Raw genomic sequence first — 22,627 nt, forward strand, 5'->3', positions numbered from 1 at the left:
GGTATGAGTGGGAAAAGTCCGTCAGCAACAGCACCTTGGTAAGGTAACCTTGCAAAGCGCGCAGTCTTCTTGCAATATGAAGTATGCAATTGTCCTCTAAAAAGCCCAGGGTTGGCTCACTAAGAATATCAGCATGGTGGTCTCCAGTGAAGGGCTAACCGGCCGCAACTTCAGAAGGAAGCAAAGCAAAGCAAATAAAGGAAAATCAATAAAAAAAAATTAAAATGATGTTCAGAGAAAACAAGAAGACGAGAAGCAGGAGAAGGAAAAGGCAAACCCAACTGCCCACTCCTACGCCGGTCCGTACTGCCTACTTGGTTCCGTTCCTACTTACCTACTGTATGGTGTACTTGAAAGTTTGCCGATTGGCTTGGTTACTTGCTTACTTACTGTACGGAGTACTTAGGTACTTAGCTTTACTACGAAGTAACTACTAAGTTACCACCTGCCCTCTTACTTGACCATTTTCTCCCTTCCCCTAGAATAATCGAATACTCACTATTTCAACCTCGCCCCCCCGTAGTCACGCTTGCTTTCCATCCTCTCACTTTCTTCTACTCCTACTACTATCTTCCTTCCATACAGCGTGTGAATCTTTTTGCAGATGGTAAAATTGTCTACCACTACTTTGCTCCCGTACCTTCAACTCTCATGATATATAACCTCCTTCCAATATTTCTGGTCACACACCCTTGGTTCTTGATTGATTGATCTCATTTGGGCTTTTCTCTCTGTACTAGCAACTATCCTGGCTGTGTGGTGTTCCTTTGAGAATTGCTGCGGCTTATTTCATTATTATTCAGATTTCGGGGTTCCAGTTCCTTCTGGGTAATTTACAAATCACCTCTGCGCTGTTTTTTGCGACTTCTCCCACCACCCGGGCCCGCCAGCCAGTCAGTCACTTTCGTCACACCGTCTGAGACCAAAAACTCATCGCCTCAGGCCACTAAGCCCGTTACCACTACCGGCTGGGGCCACCGCAACATTTTTTTTACTCGTCTCCCTCCCTCCCCTCTCCTCCCTAGTCCCCTCCATTCCTCTCCAGCTTTCCTTTCCACATCCAATTCCCTCACAAAGTCATCTTTGGCCTTTAAACAGCTTCGTGCTGTAGGCTTTTCAGCTCCCTCCCTTCATCGCGGGGGCAATATTGCTCCTCTTCTGCTCCGCCGTTTCATAAAATCTCATACTACCGCACATGACTCCGCAGTCGATTTCACCTGTACCTTCCGCAATCTCTTCCGCCGCAACGTCACAAATTTTTCACGACTTTGGAGATGGAGAGCCCCAGGTAACACGTGCTCTAGCGGGCATAAATCTGTCCGACATGAACGGGGACGCCCTCCCCGCCTCTCCTGGGCCGGTCAAGGCGCCCAAACCCACCATGGCCAACCGCATCTCTCGTATGTTCTCGAACACTGGCAAGTCGACTCCCAAGGAGTCGGATTCGAATCGCGATTTCTCGGACAGCAGCTCGGATAGCATCAAAGCATCCTCCAATGGCAGCACAAAACCTTCCAAACCCTCGTCCAGACCTCCCTCAAAACCGTCGTCAAGAGCGCCTTCCCGTCAAACGTCCACCAGAGAGGACAACAACGAACGTAAAACCAAATCCAGCAGTGGCAAGGATCAAAAGGAGGCTCCTGTTGCTCATCGGCGCTTTGAAGTACCCGGTGATGGTACTCACTTGCATCACCTAAAGAGCGCCAGACGGCAGGAGAAGCTGACCGACTTGCTCCGCGACATGCTGGGTGGCGGAAGGAAGAAGGAAGACCATGTCGAGGAGCAGCAATTGTCTTTAATGTCCACTTGGATCGACCAATTCAAGACGGAACGCGACAAGTTGGCTGCAGACAAAAAGGGTGGCCCCAATGCGACGGCTTCGCTAGTTGACAAATACGGCAAATGCCAGGAAATTGTCGGTCGCGGTGCGTTTGGAATCGTCCGCATTTCTCATAAGGTAGATCCCAAAGACTCCAGAGTTGAGCAGCTCTACGCCGTCAAGGAGTTCCGCCGTCGGCCTCAAGAAACGACGAAAAAATATCAGAAGCGATTAACGTCGGAATTCTGCATCTCATCATCTCTTCGACATCCAAATGTTATTCATACCCTCGATCTTCTGCAGGACGCGAAAGGCGATTATTGTGAAGTTATGGAGTATTGCGCGGGCGGTGATCTCTACACACTGGTTCTGGCTGCGGGCAAATTGGAAGTCGCCGAAGCTGATTGCTTTTTCAAACAACTCATGCGTGGCGTTGAATACATGCATGAGATGGGCGTCGCCCACCGTGACCTGAAACCCGAGAACCTTTTGCTGACTACCCACGGAGCCCTCAAGATCACGGATTTCGGAAACGGCGAGTGTTTCCGTATGGCTTGGGAGAAAGAGGCCCATATGACTGCCGGGCTCTGTGGTTCAGCCCCTTACATCGCACCCGAGGAGTACATTGAGAAAGAATTTGACCCCAGAGCGGTTGACCTGTGGGCAACCGGCGTGATCTACATGGCCATGCGAACTGGGCGACACCTCTGGAGGGTCGCCCGTAAGGACGAGGATGAATTTTACCAGCGGTACTTGGAAGGTCGCAAACATGAAGATGGCTATGCCCCCATCGAAACATTGCATCGGGTAAGTACACCTTCAAACTTCTATCCGCAAACATGTAGACTGACACAGCCATGTAGGCACGTTGCCGGAATGTGATCTACTCTATTCTGGACCCCAATCCTTCTCGCCGGATCAATGCCTCGCAAGTGCTCAAATCCGAATGGGTCCGCGAAATCAAGCTATGTAAGGCTGGCGAGGAAGGGTTCTGAAAGAGCAAGAAAGGGTCTATCAACACCGCTAGGCTCACCTGGAAAACACCGGGGATCATTATTTCGTAAGGCATCCGTGGTCTCAGCGGGTTCGGTCTTGCGGTGCTCGGGACTGTGTATCCCTTGTCCAGAAGTCTGTCTCCTGTTCGGTGTGTGCGTGTGCCAAAAACAAAACCATAGACCCGGGTGGTTCATGTGTTTCTGCCGTTCTACGGGCGGATTCTCTATTCGTTTCGCCTGCTTCTTTCGCGGTTCGTCTTGCGACTGATACCATAGAAGGGGGCCCTTTTGATTTTGAAGCTATCGTGACGGCGCATGTCTCTGTCTTTACCACTACTTTATTTTTCTGCCTACTAGCTTCTGGGTTTAGCTTGGTCTTCATGTTTCCATGTCAATGCAACGAACAGTCATGACCTATGAGCCGCCTTTTCTTCATGCGGACAGTTTCCTATTTTCTTCCAAAGTGCTTGATGCAACCAACCTATATTTTTTGTCACGGCTCGGCTTTTCCTGGCCCACCTTCTACGGCCATAACCTGCCTCTCTGCTTGATTTCTGTTGATTTCTACAGAATCCGACTTCTTTTCTATTCATTCTGTCTTTCTCTTCTTTTATACCGCCATTGTGGAGTTTCTTTTGTTATGGTGATTCTATCTCAAGATCGGTTGGACCGTCGTTCTTTCACCTCAGCTAGGGTCTTAGCGAGTTTTTTTCAGATGGATTTTGATCTATCCAGCTCAAATCCTTGTCTTATGCTTGGGGAAATTTTACTTATCCGTCGGTTGTTCTTGATGGAATGGTCGCGAAACTGAGGATTGTATCATTACCATCGTGAGACCGGAGGACAGGGCGTGTGGTTACTGGGATACCCTGGAGCAGTCGTCGTTGTTTCATCTTCGAACTCTTTACTGGAAGTGCTTGTTCAGCATACGATCTTGTGGATATTGGCTATATTACACAGCGGCGATTGTCGCTTTTCAACGCTCGACGCTATCCGCAAGTCGATATCATCATGGCCATGTGTATTAATCATAGAATGCTCCACTGTGTACGCGACGACGAGGTCCAGCCCCCGGGCATACGATGCAAGCACATATGCAGGGAGGAACGCGCCCGGGCAAACGAGCCAGATCAAGCTTGCTTGGCGCATCCTGCGGTCAATTTGCTCAATACACAGTATGAGTGGAGGCCGATAACTCAGCTAGGTTGCTTGGGTCGGCTCACTTTTTAATAATCATCTCTGCATGGTCAGGTTGCGTTGGGAAAATGTCGAGCTGGCAACTGCAGCCAGTCCTACTCCGTACTCCTATACAATGCAGCTGGAACGTCCGCTGAAGGTGCCTAAGGTAGAGGCAGCACCATTTATTTATTCTTCCTCACTCTCTCTTGGCGGAGGGGACGAACCTTAAACCTCTTATCTTACGGTCATTCATCGCATTGCCTCTTCTTGGATCGATCGAGGACGCTCGTGGACCCACCAACGCTGCAAGGCTGAGGCTAGTCCGGTAACTACAGCCCAGCTTCTTACGAAGTACTCCGTACTGCAAGTAGGGTCTTGGCAACGATACAAATCACTATGGTGCAGAGAAGGTATTAAGTACCAAGTATCCGGAGCTCATATTTGTCGGGATTCCAGCCGGCGTATAGCCCTTCGGGGTACAGAGCCGCGGACTATTCTAGATTTATGTTGAAGTTTATATGGCAGATAGCATCATGATCTAGCTCCTCTTTCCTTGCAGTTCGAGGTATGTATGTGTGACCCGGTCAATGTTCCTCACTGAACTGGTTATGTGGAACTACTGTACGTACGGGATGTATGGATACGGAGCGCACTGTAGACATTCTGAATGAGAATACATACATCTACTAACATTGTGCGGCTTCGTTTCACTGAGATAATCCGTGTACTTGTAGAAGTCAAGGGGTAGTCCCTGCTATGCTGGGTTTTGTTCGGAATCTGGAGTCCTGTACGTACACTACAGGACATGCATACGGAGTCACTCAGTGACATCACTTCCAAGTCGATTTGTTCTTCGAACAAGACTCCCAGGTTATTCATTATGGAGAAGGGCAGGCTGCGATGTTACCCGATATCGGTGAAACTTACATGACGTATGCTAGACTAGTGGTTGGTGTATAGTTAGTACAGTACAATAAAGTACAGAGCATAAAAAATTCATCCGTCCGCGGCTTCCGGGTAATTTCTTAACCATGGCCATGTATTCAAGGTGTATGGAGTACTGCAGGTACTGTATGTATCTTCTGCGGGGCCGTAACTAGTACAATACTAGCAAAGCACCGCCACACAGAGTCTGCACGGCCACAGTGATGGTCTCTCCAGCACTTCATCATCGCCTTTGCCTTGGCCCGCATTAGGCATCTTCATATCTGCTGCATCCGGAAGAGGTTCTTTTGCGTAGCAGTACGGACAACAACGGTTCGCGCTCAGTTTGGTTAGCACTCTGTGGACTCTTTGCTTGAGTGGTTATTTCTTGTGGCATATCCCATCCACCTCTCTTATCTCGGAAAGATTCGAACTGCCTGGTCACGACCGAACCCGACTGGAGGACTATCGTCATAATGTCCTGGGCTGGTGCGCAACCCTGCTCTCATGCTTCTTACGTTGTTGCAGCATCGCCCGAGACTCTTTTGTTCTGATACTGTAGGGCTCTCAAGGATTTAAGAAAAATGTCAACCGCGCCACGACGCAGGTGATGATGAAGACGGGTATGTCGGTTGCCTGCGTACCCCGCGATGATATGTCTTCTGCCCCATTCGCTCAGTCTTGACGAGCGACGGCTGACTCGAACTACCTCATGCGAATCAGGACATGTGGAACGGACCAACGATCGCGATTATGAAATTGAGGAAAGGTAAGCACTCCGTTGGGAGGACTGATGATTAGTACTTGTTCCGGGTGACTGAGAGCCTCTTGGTAAGACGCTATCGGACTATGGAGGCTGCTGCGAACAGGCTACAGAAGGAGGCTAAGGGCTATCTGGATTCGCTACGAGGTATGCAATCCCCATTTCCATGGTCGTTTTTGATCTTTGAGAGCCCGGGGAATAATTTACTGATGCGCGGCCTTTTTCGTAGCGATGACTGCGTCTCAGATGCGAATTGCCGAGACAATTGATGCTTTTTACGGCGATGCGGGGACACGCGATGGCGTCAGTCGAAGTTACAAGCAAGCGGTTGAAGACCTGGATGCTGAGACGATCAAAGCCTTGGATGGACCTTACCGGTATTTCCCCCCCTTTAGACTGCTGCTGGTGCTTATCAACAATACTGAATGGGCTGCTACAGGTCAACTGTGCTGGAACCGATCTCGAGATTCTGCGCCTACTTCCCGGATATCAATGAGTGCATCAAGAAGCGCAACCACAAACTCCTCGATTACGATTCGATGCGGGCGAAGGTGAAGAAACTAGTCGAGAAGCCTGACAAGGACGCGACGAAACTGCCCCGCACTGAGCGCGAGATGGAAATCGCCAAGCAGGCATATGAGCAACTCAACGAGCAACTTTTCACCGAACTACCTCAACTGATTGATCTTCGGGTTCCGTACCTGGACCCCAGCTTTGAAGCCCTTGTCAAAATTCAGCTGCGCTTTTGTGCCGAGGCATACTCGCGTATGGCTCAAGTACAGCAGTACCTGGATGCAGAGACGCGGGATCAGTACGCTCGGGGCGATTTAGACAACCGTGTGGAAGAAGTGTTGCAGGAGATCCGGGATCTGAGCATAGCGGGCACTGTGTGAAGGTTCAAACAAAGGATCTCGTTTTTCCATTTCCTTTTCTTCTTTCCATCTTCGCTGAAGAGGGGCGGCGTTTTCCACTATTTGCTTTCCTCCGCGAACTGCGCCGTCGCTATCATCATTTACTCCCGTGGGCCATCATTCCTTCCTCGATGATTCTCTTTAATACTTGATTTGCTGGTTGCATAAGGCGAAGGTCTTTGGAAAGGAGGAGTACTAGTTCACGCTTCCAGCCTCTTAGCTAGACGGCCCATTGTGTATGATCTAATTACACTCTGGTTTCCTTACATATTAGGACCTTAAATTGCATCACATGGGTAGCTGTAGAGCACGCGGCTAGTTTCATGACCTCAGCATGAGTCTTGATTTCTCGTTCTCGCCGCTATTATCTTTTCTAGCCGTTCGCGGCTCACTTGAGCTCGTCGTCCGCCCGGTAAAATTCGTCGGCCAGGAGATCCATGACAGGACCTGCAGCAGCAGCAATGGCATCCAGCTCCATCTGGCTCATCTTCCCGAGGACATAATTGGAGACAGCCTCAGAAGTTCTTTCCTTAGGCCGACCTATCCCCACTCCGACGCGCATCACCCTCGGACTGCTTGCCGACTTGATCGGATAGTATTTCTTCCAGCGCAGGACGTCGAAGATATTCTGAAGGCCGTTATGACCTCGCAGGCTGGCCTCATTCGGCCCACCACGTCGGACTTTCACCTTGCCCAGCGGGGCCTCCAGTTCATCGTGAAGGATCACAAGTGTCGGCTTAAACTCGCGCACGTTGCTAGGGTCGGTGCCCCTGCGTTGCCATTCTGGATCGTCCAGGCCGGTGGGCCAATATTCGGGGAATATCGAGAATTTGGACTTTGAATCAGCTACACAGCTCCTGGTATTATTCATCCATTTGCCGAAAGCCGGAACGACTTTGCGGCCGGACTCATTCATCATGGCGGGTGACTCGAAGGTCTCGTAGAAAAGCGGCTGCGACCCCGGAGCGGTGTGGGGGACGCGAGCGCGCAGGAGCGGGAGAAGCGCATCGAGAAGAATGTGGCCGGCGCTGTGGCGGGTCTGGCGATAGAAATGCGGTTTTCGATTTCCGATGGAGGCAATGAACAGGAAGCGCCGGGGGACGTTTATCTGGGGTCCAGCAGCCGCTGTGGTCCAAGCGGGAGATATTGACATGGCTTGTGAGAGAGCTTTACGGAGTACTCTGGTGGGAATGTTTGTTGCTTGTTCGCAATCTGCGTCGGAGAAATCTTTTCGGTTGATCGGGATTCGAAGGAGCCGAACTATAACTACCTTACTCCGTAGTATGCACAACCCAGGATCAAATCTTAGTTCTGCGCTTCTGTTGATGCATACACACAGTTGGTCTCTCCAGTTCACTACAGCGCAATCCTGCCCATGCTATAATTTCTTTCATTCGACGGGATTGATAATTCATGCTTCTATGCACAAGGAAACAGAGGTAGAATAATATCTCAATCAAATATGAACAGGAAAGCAAGCCCAAACCCCATGCTTTTTGAGTAAAGCTAACATCGCAACGCCTATTCGAAACCCCCATGCAATCAAAACAAGGCTAGATTTTTGGTTGACAAACAATGGAAAGAAATGTATCATAGTTGGAACTTGGTACGGGTCTTCTCCATGCCACCCTTCCATTCCCACTCCTGGCCACTAGCCCGTTGGATACCCTTATCAATACGGCGCAGCTTGAGTGTGAAGCGGGGTCCCAGTTCCTGCATACCAGCCCGAATGCCCTCGGCACCCTTCATCTCTTTGCCATCCGCACCAACCACGGCCTTTTCGGTCTCTCGCTTCTCGCGGAAGACGTAGCGGTGGCGGCGAAAGAAGAGATAATCGCGACTATTCAAAACGGTGACGACTTGTCGGCCTTGGATCTCCGGCTGGGCAGGGAACAAGGTACGGAACAAATGGGCTGTCAACAAACCCAGAGGGGTACGGAAGTTGTTGAGAATAAGCTCGGGCCAATGCTCGGTAGCATTGCCGTGTCCAGGAATGCGCTTGCCTTCGACCCAATTGGTCATGGAGAAATGAAACATGGGGCCATTTGGCAAATGAACGATGTCCAGACCGGTGGGCTTCTTTTGATCCTCGCGTAAAATGACCAGCGCGGTGTAGTTCCGATTGGAGGCGAATTTAGCAATCTCGCGGATGGAGAACTGATGAGCAAAACGGTGGCGTGTGCGGCGGACGTAGTGCGAGTTAGGGAAAAGGTCCGTGAGTAGCTCGGCCTCGTGATGGAGAGTCGAATTGAGAGAAGTGGTGATGAGGATCTTGGGAGAGGGGTTTTCGAGGTTGAACAGCGAGGGGAATTTGGCGGCCAGCGCATCGGGAACGAGGCTGAGATTAGTGCTCTTAGTCGATTGCGAGGGGCTGGTCGCTCGCTCGGTTGCAGAAGGCAGAGATGGCTTGTCGCGCCGTCCACGAGAATCGTCCTCCTTCTCATGTTCGTCGCTCTCTACATCATCATCCTCGTCACTGCTAGCAAGCATACTATCCACATCGTCGTCGTCGTCTGCATCCGAATGTTCCTCCTCTGCGCTGTCACCACCCTGCGACCTTTCATCGGTCAACTTGTCGGAAGCTTTCAAGGACCGATCCAGCTCGTCCTTTTCCTCTTGCTTGCGTCGCTTGATGCGCTCCACATCAAGACTCAAACCCAAGCCATCCTCGACGTCACTATCTGCCTCATCCCACACGCGCTTCCGATCAATAGTGAGCGGGATATTGCGCCTCAGGCGCTCCTCCTTCAAGCGAGGGTTCTTGGCCTCTTCCTTCTTGAATGCATACCGTTCGGTGCGGCGAGCGGAATCCTTGGCGCGCTTTCTCTTGATATGGAGCATCTGGCGGCGAAGTTTGTTGCGCGGTTTGATCTCCATGCTGGCATTGGGCGGAGGCCGGGCAAGGGCCTTTCTGGAGCCCATCCTGGCGGTTTTGTTGAAGGGACGGGGACAGGTGGGGATAAAGAAGTGTCTTGACGAATTTGCTTATAATTGAAGCTCAACAACTGTAGCGGAAAAAAAGAATAGGAACGGAAGATGGAACAATCCTCTCCGGCGGTGAGGAAGCGGAGCTTACACAGAATACAGTAACTATTCCAGCTGTCTCCGTACAGAGATTAAGGACGACCATACCGAATCAGGAAATGAAAGTTTTGATCGCGGCGGGTTTTTCCTCTTTTGCAGCCAGCGAAACAAACTGAACCTTCCGTACTCCGTAACCTGTGGACTGAATCCCAACCCAGAGTCCAATTGATCAAATCCTACTACTCTTTGTTGAATTGAATAGTCCGAGTAGCTCTACCTTGATTCATAAATCCATAATACCACTCACTTGGTGTGGTGGTTGACGTGGCGGATGACTCACTTGCAACATCGCTTTCCACTCTCTGCGCTCTCTCGTCGTCTCGTCATCTCTCCTGCTCTGCTGTTTCGCCCGCTGCCGCTGCCGCTGCCGCCTTCGTCTTTTGATCCCCGCTGCCGCCGCCGCCCACCTAATCTTTCTTCCTTTCATTCCACTGCCCCTCTTCTTCTTGTTTCGACCCCCGCGACTCTCTCCTCCTCCTCCTCATCTTCCTCCTCCCCTTCCTCCCCCCCTTCTTCTTTCTCCTCTCAAAACCAACAGACTTTTTCTTCCAGTTCTTCTCCTACTCCCTCGCTGAAATCTCGTCCCAGCCGCAGTCAGAAGAAAAGGAAAAAAATGGCTACGCTCAATACCAGGACCGGTCAGGTCATTGACCGGAGTGTCTTGGAGTCCATGCTGCGCCGTCGTCTCTTCTACACCCCTTCGTTCGAGATTTACGGCGGCGTCTCCGGTCTCTACGACTACGGCCCACCCGGCTGTGCTGTCCTGAACAACATCGTCGACTTGTGGCGCAAACACTTCGTGCTGGAGGAGGACATGCTTGAGGTCGATTGTACGATGCTCACCCCGCACGATATCCTCAAGACCAGTGGTCACGTCGAAAAGTTTGCCGATTGGATGTGCAAGGATCCCAAGACTGGTGAGATCTTCCGTGCCGATCACCTGGTCGAGGAAGTTCTTGAGAGCCGCCTGAAGGGCGATAAAGAGGCCCGTGGCCAGAAGGTTGAGGTCGACGAGGAAAAGGAAGCTAAGAAGAAGCGTAAGTCCAAGCAGGTTAAGGCTGTGAAGCTTGATGACGCTGTCGTTAAGGAATATGAGGAGGTCCTGGCGCAAATTGACAATTTTGACGGCCCGGCTCTGGAGAAGATTATCGCCAAATACGACATTCGCAACCCGACGACCGATGGCAACCTCCTCCCTCCCGTGGCCTTCAACCTGATGTTCCAGACCTCCATTGGTCCTAGCAGCAACATGCCGGGTTTCCTACGTCCCGAGACCGCCCAGGGTCAGTTTCTCAATTTTCACAAGCTGTTGGATTTCAATCAGCAATCCATGCCTTTCGCATCTGCCTCGATCGGCAAGTCTTTCCGTAATGAAATCTCTCCCCGAGCTGGTCTGCTGCGTGTGCGCGAGTTCTTAATGGCGGAAATCGAACACTTCGTTGATCCCGAGGGCGGCAAAAAGCACTCGCGCTTCGCTGAAGTCAAGGATGTTGAGCTATCTTTGCTGAACCGTGATGTACAGCTGTCTGGGCGCACCCAAACCGAGAAAATGACCATCGGCAAGGCGGTTGAGTCCGGACTCGTGGATAATGAAACCCTGGGTTATTTCCTGGCTCGTATCCAGCTTTTCCTGCTCAAACTGGGCGTTGACTCTAGCAAACTTCGTTTCCGCCAGCACATGGCCAACGAAATGGCTCATTACGCAGCTGACTGCTGGGATGCCGAATTGCAAACCAGCTACGGCTGGATTGAGTGTGTTGGCTGTGCTGACCGCAGCGCATATGACTTGACGGTTCACAAGAATAAGACGGGTGCCCCTCTGGTTGTGCGCGAGCCCCGTGCCGAGCCTTTGAAGATTGAGGAGTGGCAGATCGATTTGGATAAGAAGAAGTTTGGTCCCCGCTTCAAGAAGGATGGTAAGATGGTTGAGGCCGCTATTGAGGCCCTTTCTCAGGATCTGCGAGAGAAACTCTCGTTGGATCTGGCACAGAACGGCAAGGTTGAGGTGCCTGTTGAGGGCGTCGGTTCCGGCTCGGTTGAACTGGACAGTGAGCTGATCAAAATTGAGAAGCGCACGCGAGTGGAGAACGTGCGCGAGTACACCCCTAACGTGATCGAGCCGTCCTTCGGTATTGGCCGTATCTTGTACAGCATGATGGAGCACGTCTATTGGTCTCGTGAAGGTGATGAAGCTCGTGGTGTAAGTTTATCTTCCTCCTCCGTTTTGATTGTAATTGGCAGATGCATCGGACTAACTTAACTCAATTCGCTGTCTAGGTCCTGTCCTTTCCTCCGACGATTGCTCCCACCAAGGTGTTGATTGTCCCTCTCTCGACACACAGCTCCTTTGCACCCCTTAGCCAGCAGCTGATGATGTCTTTGCGCCGAATGGGTATTTCCAACCGAGTTGATGACTCTTCTGCCAGCATCGGTAAGCGCTATGCACGCAATGATGAGCTGGGTACTCCCTTCGGCATCACTGTCGATTTCCAGTCCGTCAAGGATAACACCTTCACTCTTCGTGATCGTGATTCGACGAAGCAAGTCCGTGCCAGCCAGGCGGAGATCTTGCAGGCTCTCAAGGCGCTCGTCGATGGTGATGAGACTTGGGAGGACGTCCGCAAGCGTCTGCCTGAGTTCACTGGTCAGGAGGTCGATTAGGCAACGCGGAGCTTAGACCATTGATATGCCAGTCATATCTCGTGCGCCTTACTTTAGTAGAGTAGAAAAGAAATCTATCTAATATTGAATTTTCCATGAAATGACCTTTCGAATGGGCGTAATTGTTCTGTAGCGCCAAGAGCGCAAGCCTCCCGTGTCGGGATTCAACGTCATGGCCGGTTAGCGTCCTTCAACTAAACATCCCCATCCACCATCCACATGCCTTTGCATCTTCCCTCTCTGTGCTTTCTCTGCTCTCGTCTTCTATCTCACTTCTTCTGTGTCTTCTAATATCTGCGCTTTTAAGTCACCTCTGCTATTCTCCATTTGATTCCGATTCTTTGCTCTCCTTTTTGCGGGCTCTTTGACTTCTGAGCCTCGCCAAGGATGGCGCCCTCCATTCCTTCCGCTAAGCTGACTCTTTCCTGTCCTCTTTTCGCCGCTGATTTCGATCCACGTAATCCCGGGTTTCTGCTTGTTGCTGGTGGAGGAGGCGAGGGCCGCAGTGGAGTGGGAAACAAAATCGCAAGTCTGCCTTATCCCGCCTTTGCTCATCCCTATGAACCTGCCTGCTAACGACTCTCGTGCTTTCAACAGGTCCTCCTTGATTCCTACAAACGCCAAACACTTTCTCCAGTCGTCGAAATCGATTTGTCGCGCAATGAGGACTCGGTGACCTCCCTCGCAGCTGCACTACCAACTGGGGACTCGATCATTGCCTTAGCTGGCATCAACAGTTCCCTGGAAGAACAGAAAAAAGATAACAACCAACATTTGCGGTCCTTCTGCATCGACTATCCTCCGCGTAAAAGCCTCATAAATGGTGATGCGGATGAGTCAGCGAAGGACAACTCGTCTGCCGCGTCAATCCCTGGAAAAACCACTCCATTATCCCGCGCGTCGCTCTTTCGCACAGTCAAGGGCTCAAAGAGTTCCGACACCTATCAACGACTCCTGCGACTCTCCCCATGGATAGCTGGTGCAAAGTCCCCTCGAGTGGCTGCCATCGCCACCGGTCTGGCGGCGACAGGCGAGATTGTCTTCTTCAGCGCGACCGCTACGCCTGGGCCAACGGAGGTCATCGCTCGTATTCGGCTAAGTAACGATGAGGAGGCTGAGGACATCGATATCATCGACCTAGACGACGAGACGAGCACCTTCCGCTTTGCCTACAGCAACGGGATCGATATCTTCATAGGTCAGATTATTGGAGAAACTCGCTCAAATGCTTCCCCGGATGTGCAGTGTGTTTACACGACACCAGTCCCGGAGAGGGGCCCTCGAATTCGGCCCAAGATCAGGGCGTTGCGCTTCCTCTCGCCGACCAGTCTACTCCTTCTACAGAACGCGCCTGACCGCAAAGGCTCTGAGTTGATGGTCCTTGATTTCCAAACTGCGCTGGCCCCGACACTAAGGGAGAAAAATTCGGGGCAGCATATAACTACCGGGAAAGCTACTATTCCCCGGCGTAGAAAGCTCCGCAGGAGCATCAAGATCGGTTTGGGCTTAGATATCTGCCTCCTAGGCTCTGGCGGCAATGATCCGGTCAATCAGCAGCAGCAGGCCGTTATCGCAGTCTCTGGCAGCGATCAATCCATCGAGCTTCTGACGCTCGAATTTAATCCGCACAGCGGCCGAGGCGGCTATGGCCCTCTACTTCGCTATACTACTCTCCCCGACGTGCATCCTTTTTCCATGACCAAGCTCTGCTTTGCACCCTTCCATCCACCCCCGCATCCCGTGTCGCCCGCAACTACTCCGCAGTACGTAAGGCTGGCCTCCGTCAGTATGGGCAACACTGTCGTCGTCCACACCCTCCCACTTTGCCCCTGCCCTCCGGCTAGCCGCTATCCTCGCTACGTCTTGTCTATGCCCGGTAACCCCGAGCTCTGGGCCAATTTCTCGAGCGGGTTCGCTGCCCTCTTCTCCATCCTCATTGTTTGCGTCGTTCTGCAGGCTTTTACCGAAATTCGGGGAGCAATGCCCCCCTATCTCGGTGCTGCTGACTGGCTCCCCCCGCATATTCGCGACGCTGTGGCTCGTCCATATTACCCTCCTCCTTCTCCCCTTCCTCCATCTTCTTTTCCTCCTGCGGACCTTTCTACCGCATCTCCGGAATCAGCTGTGGTAGCCAGGGTCCCCACAAACAACAAAAAAAGCAAAAAGCCGGGGCTATGCGTATCCTCAAATCCCACGCCCATCTCTCTTCTCTCATCTTCATTCATTTCCTGCGACCCAGACACGAATTCTCTGCTGTTAAGTTCCACTCCCGCAGATACTGTATCATCCTACCGCCGCTGGAAAGACATTGAAGTGACCGACCGCGCTCGATGGATCCATGAGCTCACACAAGCATGCTACAGCCCGGTGTCCGAGTCGGAATTGGAATCCGACTCCGCGTCAGATGATGGGAGAGTGCTATTTGGAGATCTGTGTCCTACTAGACCAGATGAAGTCCTGCCTTGAATCTTTTAGATTTCTTTGCGGGGGTTCCTGACTTCTTCGCGACCTAGGGTCATCAAGTGCCACCCTTAGCCGGAGACGCAGGGGCGAAAGTGAGATTAATGCTGTCTGTTTTGGATCTGAACCTGATGGATGCGACTAACGAATATGACGGAAACATAATTGACGGTGGGTATATCGATAGGGTCGGAGAGGATGTTTTGTTCGTTCGCTGGATGCAAGAATGGTTCAATACGTACAGCACCATTGCTCCAGTTACCTGAGCATGCTCTTTCCAACTGAGCCCATCGACCTGTGAGCTGCCTTGTTATGTTACATAGTCGATCCACTACTTACTCACCATGCTATTTCGAGATTGTCCCATTACTGTATGCTAAGGAAGTTAGTTGGCTACGTACGAACCCGACCTTGGTTTCCGAGAAGAAAACATGAAGAGGGTATAGAATTGATTTTGTTGAGGTCTATGTTCGTCCGCTGGTTTCGGAATCGCATGGGAGACGACCGCATACCTGCAGTATAGCATCAATCTTCATGCTTCGCTCTTCTCCCTTCGCATGCCAACCATTCATGGATGATTAAGCTATAGTATCATGGATTCATGGACTGACATAAACATGCGGGAAAGAGGAATCAACAGAAAGTAACGGGCAACCTCTCTTGGACTTTGATTGTCCATCCTTCGTTCTTGTCAGCGACTGTTCAGTCCTTTTTTTTAAAGACCGCTTCTGTTAAAGCGCAATCGATTTCCGTTTCTCGAAGCAGTCGGAAACCGTATAGACTATCCCTCGCACCGTGCTGTTTTACGCTCGTTGCACTGCTTTTAGCGGGGACAAGCACAGCAAAGACGGCTCACACAGCACCACGCAGCGGCAAGCGGGCGGGCCGCAAAATAAGGATTATGCACGAATGTAAAATGTATAAGAAGAAAAGCGAGGGCCGGAGAAGAAGGCCGAGAAAATCGATTTTCAGAACGCCGAGGTATCCATGCCAAGTCCGCGCGCAAGACAAAGCAATGTGTGTGGATATCACGAGAAGAGATCGGATCGCAAAATGATTCGTCAAAGAGTAGTAGAATCGGCCGGAGTCGAGTAAATGTAACCCATATGTGGAGGGACAAGATCGAATTTAAATCATCAAAAGATACCGAGTGCGCACTGTAGCATGTTACGTCCAGCGCTGGGATCTCTTCCGTCATCGCTTACTGCCCGCTGTTCTTTTTCCAGCGCAGCAGCTCTGCAAGACTAGCCAGGCTGCATCCCATCTTGAGGAATTCATGTGCCAACAACTCATCCGCCGTAGCACGACTGCGGACGTCCACGCAGAGGCAGACGCTGAGGAAGGACTTGAGCTCTTTGCTGAGCTTTTCGGGCTTCTTCAGACGAGGAGTGCCGTTGGTAGCGATGAGATATAATGCTTTGAGGGGCTCCTCATTCAGATATGGAGGCTCGGACTCAATCATCTCAATAGCCATGATGCCCAACGACCAACAATCGACCTTAGGTCCGTATTCTTTCTGCTTAACAACCTCGGGGGCCATCCAGTACGGCGTACCAACCATGGTAGCTCGCTTGCTCTTCGACTCTGTGAGCTTAGCACAGAAACCAAAATCGGCTGTGATGAACCATAAATGAATCAGCTATAAACGAACTACTAGTGGACCATTAACGGGAAGATCGGTCGGCACTCACTAATCTTGACATGGCCAGCTCGGTCCAGGAGCACGTTGTCACTCTTGATATCACGATGGATGATGTTCTGGCTATGTAGGTGAGCCAAGCCTTTGCAGGTCTAGCAATAATCAGGGTCAGTTTTCTTATAGACGTGGAGGGGTCAAGACGTACCTCTAAACAAATGGTAGCGATCTGGTCTTCCTGGATTACCGGGTTGTTATCAATCACATCGGTCAAAGCACCTCCCTCCATGAATTCCATGACCACCCATAATTCGTTGCTCTGCTCTTGCAAGAAGGAGTCAAGGAAGTTCACAATGTTCGAGTGCTGGCTGTCTTTCATGACGATGATCTCGTTTACAATCAGCTCCTTACGCGGCTGGCTGCGCAAATCCATTTGCTTGATGGCCACTTGAGTGCGCGGCCCATATTGGCGGTACAGCTCCCGAGCGATTGGAGACGTGGCATGCTCCTTGACGCGAGCCACATACACAGAGCCAGAGGCGCCTTGTCCGATCTTACGCTGCTTACTGTAGGACTCATTTGGATTGTCCTTCGAGACAACGGACCGCAACCGATCCATAACCTCATTCTCGCTCATAGCCGACATGCGCACCTCCCTCTGCCGGGGCTCCGCCTTTTTCGTCAAAGCCGCTTCGGCTTGACGGACTCCGTCTGGCACATTTGTCTTGCCTGTCGCCTGCTTGTTTGCGATATTCAATGGCTTGACCGGCTGCACTGGCGCAGGCAGCTTACTAGGGGGCGGGCCTTGAGCCTGCTGCGTTTTGGGACCGCTATTCGGGGTTCGTGCAGGTTGAGTCTGGGCCGGAAACCTTGAGCTAGGCGAGGCTTGCTCTGTCCGGCCATTGCTGTAGTCTCCAGGTCGTTGGCCAGCCGTAGGCGGGGAAGGTGCAGAGCGCTGGGCAGTCAGTTGACGCGAAGGATCAGGACGAGTGGAGCCTGGAGCTTGGGGAGCGGGGCGACTGGGCTTGTAGCGATCATCCGGTGATCCATACCCTCCCAATTCCTGCTTCGCCAGGGGTGCGCGAGTCTTAGGCAGGGAAGCATTATACACATCCTGCTCGTATTTGCTTTGCTCCTCCTCTCGCTGTCGCGCCCGACGGGCCTCTTCTTCGACACGGCGTCGCTCCTGATCTGCCAGCTCATTCATTCGCTCCAGTTGCTGCTGCTGCTGCTCCGCGGCACGATCTGACTGCGCAGGCGGCGAGGCTGCCGAGCGGTTGGAGTACGATTGGTTGATATCCAATCGTTGCGCAGGAGCGGGTGGTGGTGGGCGAGGGGGCGCGATGGAATTACCCACGGAGTTATTGCCGTAGGACATAGCCTGCTGGGTCGGGGGCGAAGTTAGGCCGGCGTAGTATTGGGGGTTCTGCTCGCGCATCTGGTCGGAGTAGAACTCAAGTACTTCAATGACGGCCTGGGGGTTATTCTTATAGTCTTCCTTGGTAATAGCGGACGCAGTTAAAAGCTTCTCCCACTCCGGTGGCAACCCGACAAAGGCACCAGTGCGCGGATCGAAGCCTACATGAACACGGTGGCTGAAGTTGGTGGGATTGCCGACACCACCCATTCCCGGACAGCGCTCATAGATTTTATCGATCCAATCGTAAATCTCGTCGTCGCTTTTGACTTCGCAGGTGATGCTCTTGGTGGGCACATCGCGGGTGATCAAGGCCGCTTTGGAACTGGCATCTTTGGGGTTCGCCAGCCGCAGTATCTCAAACGCCATGCGTGTATCCTCCGAGCGTGAAACACCTGTGACCGCAGCCAGTGGGATCGACAGAACAATCTTGCCTGTCTCATTCTTCAGAAAATCGAGACGAAATTCGCGTAGGATCAGATACCGCTGATTCCAAGTCGCCAGAAACTTGTCCTCCTTGCAGCGAACATAGCCTTCTTTGATCACAGCGACTCCACCCTGTCCGGACTGTTCGGTCTTGGTACGTGTGAGCGTAGGTGTGCTTGTATTGGGAAAGAGGGATAGATTGGCAGGCCCGGGAGTGCTAGGAGAATTGAGACTCATTTGACTGAACGAGGTGGCTACGGTCGGGTTGGTGGGCAAGTTGAGCTTTGGCCGATCCGCGGGAGGGCGGGGAGCAGGCCCCGGATTCATAAATTGGTCGTGGGAGTACATTCTGCAGCCAGGTCAGCATCGCCCTCCAAAAGCCGTCTATGGATCGTCTGTGGATATTGGCATGGCTATGGAGATGGGGACTGGGGGGTCGTAAAGGCGAAAGAGGATCAGGGGAGGAAATGGGGTTAACCAGCTTACTTTTTGGGAGGAAAGCATCCAAGTTTGGCTGAGGGTGGGGAGGGGGAAGAAGAGGCGTCAGGGGGAGAGGAGGGAAGAGGAAGCAGTCCGATCAAATCAGAAGATGCAATGCGTTTTCCTGCAGAATTAGTCAGGGGGCTTTTCTTAACACTAAATTAATCGTAGGATCGCGAATGCAGGGACATTTAGATTTGGCGAAGGAGACGAAGGGGAGGGGGTGGGGGAAGAGAGAAAGAGAGAGAAAATGCATGCGCACAGCATTAACACCCGCGCGTACAGCAGCACATCGTGGGGTAAGTATGTATGTTCGGAAGAGCAATATGGACGTAAAGGGGAAGGACCGGGGGCGACGGGGGTTGCAACAAGACGGGGATGGAGAAGAATAGTATGGCCATCGCTCATTGGGGAAAGGCATTTCTTACAGGCTGGGTTACCTGTGGTTTCAAAAAAAAGTCCCTGTGAAAGCCTCACCGAAGATGAAAGCGCACGTCTTCTCGAGGTCGCTGCCCCGAAGTTCAGACGGGGTGAGCACCGGCGGTAGGACACGATCTAAGCAAGACGCAGCTGTAACGTAGTGAAGAGAAAGAAAGAACGACGGTATTAGTTATGACGACACACGGGGAGATAATGAGCAACCAGGGACGGAAGAAACGAGAGAAGAGGAGGAGCAGGAGGGGGAGGAGGGGAAGGGGGAGGGAGAAAGAGAGGCGGAGGAGAAACAAAGAGGAAGAAGGGCGCAGAGGAAGCAGGAAAAGGGAGAAGCGAGAGCAATACGGAGTGGTTAGTGGTAGTAGTTAATAGGAGTGTAGGAGTAGTTAAGTGAATGGTTGACTACGGTGTCAGTGTGTAGTTAATATGTACTAGGTATGTACTGAGTAGGTCTTTCAGGTAAGATTAATTATGTGTAAGTACTAAATGGTAGAATACAAGTAGAACTTATAATGATTCAGGAGAGAGGAGAGCGGGGGGGGGGGGGGACAATTCTTGTTGTTATTGTTGTTGTTTCATTAATTTGGAGTTCTTCTGCTTCTCAGGAGGAGGAGGAGGAGGACGGAGGGAGGTTTCCCGCTCCTCTTATCACCCGTTTCAGTCTATCAATTTGCAAGACAATGTCGTCGACTCAAGTAATTTGAGTTACCTTGATCCATGACGAGAACTCTACTTCTCAACCTTAACTCGAACCAACTGAACATGCCACAGGAGAAGTAAAGGTAATTTCACTCACTCACTCAATCATAGGCACGATCTTGACTTACTGCTGTTGCTAGTGTAGACAAACAATCAAAAAGATCATCACATCAGACCCTGTCTTTATGTTTTTGTCGGGCCAGGGAGAGATCCCGTGAAGATCAGGTCCAGAACACAGGGGCGAGTCTCCGACGTACTCATAGTCTCATACTGAAGCAGGGGAAAAGAATAGTAAGTTACTGTGCGACGGGGTGGGCGGCCCACAGACCCTCCTTCCTTTCCTTCAGTTCTTTTCCACTCACTTTACTGTGTAGTAGTAGTAGTTTACAGAGTACTCCATAAGGTAGTTACAGTAGTGTATTACTGTACACTTCCCCCTCAACCCCCCCCCTTTTGCTTCTCATCGATCTTGCCCAGTTTCCTCCCCCTCAAAGCATAAAAATTATAAATATGCTACGATAAATACTTGTGCCCTGAGTGCTAATAAAATCAATACATACTACAAACACCCCACTAACATATTGCTTTAAGTTGGCTTTACAAAGTACTACGAGTCTATTGTGGTGTGTATAAGTTATTGTGGTTACATGGAAAGTCGAACGGGCCCGAGCATCGCCATCAGCGATCCTCTCCAAATGGATGATTGAACTTCAGCAATCCGTTCAAACCACCAACCCAGCCATCATGCGCCTCTCCGCCGGTGATCCTCCGCATCACACACGGTACTCCCCCCTGCCATTCATTCTTGCCATGCCGCATCTCTTCATTCCATACCCGCGCTTCCATCCCCGCCCTCATCCCTTGGCCCATGTTTACCCCATCAATGCTCACCTCCAGCTCACGACCGCGATTCTTCTCACTCAGGCGTAAAGTGATTGGTGTACTTGACGGCAGCACCAACGGCCGGAAGCTCAAGCTTCGGGCGCAGATCGGCGTCAAAAGCACAGCAGGGACAAGAGGATGCACAATACTGCCGCCACTGCTTAGGCTATATGCGGTGCTCCCGGTTGGAGTCGAGATAATGATCCCATCGGCTACAGCCTCGGTCAGAAAGCGACCACCCACGTAGACATCTACCACCGCCAGATGCGGTTCTTTACCGCGATGCAACAGCACTTCATTCATGACATACAATCCTCGCCGATCCCAGATCCCCGGCAAAGAATTTGATGATGCTTCTTGTCGAATCGGCTGTCCGTCAGCTGTGAAAAGCCCCACCTTCAGTCGGTTGCGCATAAGAATCCGAGCCCCGCGCGTCAAACCCATCGACTTGCCCCGTACCGATGACCAGCCCGTTGGGCCCACGGTTAGGTCTAGTGATTCATCAGCTGCGGTCGGCCGCACATCGCCTAGCACGGTTGCGCGGTCTCCCACGCCCGCCCCAGACATGTAAACTTCGCGGAATGCGCGCTTGTACTCGGAAAATTTCCATTCACTGAGGAATCCGAGCGTGCCCATGCTGAACGACAACATGGGTGGTACATTATAGCACGTCGCAAAGAGCGATGAAGCATGCAGTATAGTCCCGTCTCCTCCCAGGGTCACGGTGAGGTCTACTTTATTGTGTAATGCTGGTCGGAGGCGATCTATAGAGGTTGTGTAAACAGGGGCGTGCAGCGATGCATGAACTTCTTTTGCAACTTTGGGTTCGAGGATGATCGATGTGGAAGGATACGTAGACGTCGCATGACTAAAATGTCGCGAAAATCAGTACGGGTCAAGTTTTGCATGACAAAGGCACAGAAAGACGGAGGCCGTACTTGGCAAATTCGACAAGCGACTCAGTTACTGTCGGAGCACAATCCTTTTTCACAACAAGGATGTTGCGCGGCGGCGCTGGCCATCGAAGGGACAGAAGATCGCCCACTTGCGACTCTAGTTGAGCATTGCTCGTCAGTGGTTGGCCATTCATGATACATCGTGAGAACGCACACCTTGATAACCTGGTATAACTCGCTGCGGCAGTGTCTCAAGCTCTGTGATCTCGTGCCGCCGTGACGACGAGGAAAAGCTTCGCGTCCATGAGAGCCGGCCGAGGAAACCAGTCCAGGGGAACTGATCTCGGAAAATTGTGGAACTCATTTTCACCAAGAAGTATCTCTTGTGAAGATCGAGAGCATTCTGAGCAGAAATTTTCTTGGTCAGCATCATACTAAGGATTGAAGGAGATGGTGCGCTCACTTCAAATAGCCTGATTCATTGCTTTGAGGCAGCATGAGCGGGAAACCATATAATGATTGCTAGATGAATACCTTGAGAAATGATGCATACCAATCGTTAGTACAGTCCTGGATGCTTTAGAAGATACTATCAAGAAAAGGATACCCAGCAGACCAAGGACTAGCTGCGAGAGCTCAACGAGGGAACGAGAGGAAAGGAAAAGCATGATGGAATTCAACTGCCCCCCCGGACTCGGCATTGCTTGACCGCCCGCTCGCCCGCAGTCAGGAGGGACTGACGTATGAAAACACTACGTGGTACGTAGTGGTACTACTTACGCAGTAGAGAGTTCATCGACCTTCGAGTGTACTAACTTGAGTGGGTTGTTTACTACCGTACGTAAGCTATCTGGATAGTTGACCAGTAAGTTTAGTCAAAAGTCATTTGATCAGTCAGGTATGAGCAGTTAGACCCCATGTTAAACACTCATGGATAGATAACTAAGTTAACTAGTTACC

The 22,627-nt window shown here is 51.5% G+C and overlaps 9 protein-coding genes across 9 annotated transcripts; 5 read left to right on the plus strand and 4 right to left on the minus strand.

Annotated features, from left to right (window-relative positions):
* The first annotated feature begins 816 nt into the window (after nt 1-816).
* On the plus strand, nt 817-3,008 carry BP01DRAFT_203723 (serine/threonine protein kinase SAT4). Its single transcript, XM_025571045.1, has 2 exons — nt 817-2,626; nt 2,683-3,008. Exons 1-2 carry the CDS (start codon nt 1,196-1,198, stop codon nt 2,812-2,814), a joined length of 1,563 nt encoding a protein of 520 aa, XP_025426626.1. The 5' UTR covers nt 817-1,195; the 3' UTR covers nt 2,815-3,008.
* Nucleotides 3,009-3,680, plus strand: BP01DRAFT_203724 (uncharacterized protein). Its single transcript, XM_025571046.1, has one exon. The coding sequence runs from the start codon at nt 3,203-3,205 to the stop codon at nt 3,623-3,625; it is 423 nt and encodes a 140-aa protein (XP_025426627.1). The 5' UTR covers nt 3,009-3,202; the 3' UTR covers nt 3,626-3,680.
* Nucleotides 3,681-5,393: 1,713 nt separating this feature from the next.
* BP01DRAFT_419259 (amphiphysin-like protein RVS161) lies at nt 5,394-6,897 on the plus strand (the record flags this gene model as incomplete). Its single annotated transcript, XM_025579391.1, has 6 exons — nt 5,394-5,406; nt 5,490-5,540; nt 5,641-5,686; nt 5,754-5,827; nt 5,910-6,057; nt 6,120-6,897. 6 exons carry the CDS (start codon nt 5,394-5,396, stop codon nt 6,571-6,573), a joined length of 786 nt encoding a protein of 261 aa, XP_025426628.1. The 3' UTR covers nt 6,574-6,897.
* On the minus strand, nt 6,608-7,907 carry BP01DRAFT_203748 (aminoacyl-tRNA hydrolase). Its single transcript, XM_025571047.1, has one exon. It carries the CDS (start codon nt 7,742-7,744, stop codon nt 6,980-6,982), a length of 765 nt encoding a protein of 254 aa, XP_025426629.1. The 5' UTR covers nt 7,745-7,907; the 3' UTR covers nt 6,608-6,979.
* An 81-nt stretch (nt 7,908-7,988) lies between these two features.
* On the minus strand, nt 7,989-9,588 carry BP01DRAFT_361039 (rRNA-binding ribosome biosynthesis protein RPF1). Its single transcript, XM_025576045.1, has one exon. It carries the CDS (start codon nt 9,511-9,513, stop codon nt 8,182-8,184), a length of 1,332 nt encoding a protein of 443 aa, XP_025426630.1. The 5' UTR covers nt 9,514-9,588; the 3' UTR covers nt 7,989-8,181.
* Nucleotides 9,589-10,288: 700 nt separating this feature from the next.
* Nucleotides 10,289-12,336, plus strand: BP01DRAFT_307705 (glycine--tRNA ligase; the record flags this gene model as incomplete). Its single annotated transcript, XM_025572308.1, has 2 exons — nt 10,289-11,875; nt 11,953-12,336. 2 exons carry the CDS (start codon nt 10,289-10,291, stop codon nt 12,334-12,336), a joined length of 1,971 nt encoding a protein of 656 aa, XP_025426631.1.
* Nucleotides 12,337-12,723: 387 nt separating this feature from the next.
* Nucleotides 12,724-14,802, plus strand: BP01DRAFT_387126 (uncharacterized protein; the record flags this gene model as incomplete). Its single annotated transcript, XM_025577718.1, has 2 exons — nt 12,724-12,846; nt 12,934-14,802. The coding sequence occupies 2 exons, from the start codon at nt 12,724-12,726 to the stop codon at nt 14,800-14,802; spliced, it is 1,992 nt and encodes a 663-aa protein (XP_025426632.1).
* A 778-nt stretch (nt 14,803-15,580) lies between these two features.
* On the minus strand, nt 15,581-18,882 carry BP01DRAFT_203912 (serine/threonine protein kinase CLA4). Its single transcript, XM_025571048.1, has 4 exons — nt 18,762-18,882; nt 16,641-18,624; nt 16,488-16,587; nt 15,581-16,410 (listed from the first exon to the last, which is right to left on the minus strand). Exons 2-4 carry the CDS (start codon nt 18,621-18,623, stop codon nt 15,998-16,000), a joined length of 2,496 nt encoding a protein of 831 aa, XP_025426633.1. The 5' UTR covers nt 18,624; nt 18,762-18,882; the 3' UTR covers nt 15,581-15,997.
* A 1,614-nt stretch (nt 18,883-20,496) lies between these two features.
* Nucleotides 20,497-22,332, minus strand: BP01DRAFT_395683 (NADH kinase POS5). Its single transcript, XM_025578411.1, has 4 exons — nt 22,131-22,332; nt 21,884-22,070; nt 21,710-21,824; nt 20,497-21,639 (listed from the first exon to the last, which is right to left on the minus strand). Exons 2-4 carry the CDS (start codon nt 22,029-22,031, stop codon nt 20,568-20,570), a joined length of 1,335 nt encoding a protein of 444 aa, XP_025426634.1. The 5' UTR covers nt 22,032-22,070; nt 22,131-22,332; the 3' UTR covers nt 20,497-20,567.
* Between the last annotated feature and the right edge of the window lie 295 nt (nt 22,333-22,627).

This window comes from Aspergillus saccharolyticus, assembly GCF_003184585.1.
Source record: "Aspergillus saccharolyticus JOP 1030-1 unplaced genomic scaffold BP01scaffold_62, whole genome shotgun sequence".
Lineage (NCBI taxonomy): Eukaryota > Fungi > Ascomycota > Eurotiomycetes > Eurotiales > Aspergillaceae > Aspergillus > Aspergillus saccharolyticus.

Excerpts from the sequence above, each read along its gene's own strand:
- BP01DRAFT_361039 (XM_025576045.1), bottom strand. The coding sequence starts at position 9,513 with ATGGGCTCCAGAAAGGCCCTTGCCCGGCCTCCGCCCAATGCCAGCATG.
- BP01DRAFT_203912 (XM_025571048.1), bottom strand. The coding sequence starts at position 18,623 with ATGTACTCCCACGACCAATTTATGAATCCGGGGCCTGCTCCCCGCCCT. Across the intron at positions 16,588-16,640 it reads TCGCTACCATTTGTTTAGAG|ACCTGCAAAGGCTTGGCTCA; the intron begins GTACGTCTTGAC and ends GATTATTGCTAG. Across the intron at positions 16,411-16,487 it reads AGCTGGCCATGTCAAGATTA|CCGATTTTGGTTTCTGTGCT; the intron begins GTGAGTGCCGAC and ends GGTTCATCACAG.
- BP01DRAFT_203723 (XM_025571045.1), top strand. The coding sequence starts at position 1,196 with ATGACTCCGCAGTCGATTTCACCTGTACCTTCCGCAATCTCTTCCGCC. Across the intron at positions 2,627-2,682 it reads CCATCGAAACATTGCATCGG|GCACGTTGCCGGAATGTGAT; the intron begins GTAAGTACACCT and ends ACAGCCATGTAG.
- BP01DRAFT_203748 (XM_025571047.1), bottom strand. The coding sequence starts at position 7,744 with ATGTCAATATCTCCCGCTTGGACCACAGCGGCTGCTGGACCCCAGATA.
- BP01DRAFT_395683 (XM_025578411.1), bottom strand. The coding sequence starts at position 22,031 with ATGAGTTCCACAATTTTCCGAGATCAGTTCCCCTGGACTGGTTTCCTC. Across the intron at positions 21,825-21,883 it reads AGTTATACCAGGTTATCAAG|AGTCGCAAGTGGGCGATCTT; the intron begins GTGTGCGTTCTC and ends ATGCTCAACTAG. Across the intron at positions 21,640-21,709 it reads TCGCTTGTCGAATTTGCCAA|TCATGCGACGTCTACGTATC; the intron begins GTACGGCCTCCG and ends GCGACATTTTAG.
- BP01DRAFT_203724 (XM_025571046.1), top strand. The coding sequence starts at position 3,203 with ATGTCAATGCAACGAACAGTCATGACCTATGAGCCGCCTTTTCTTCAT.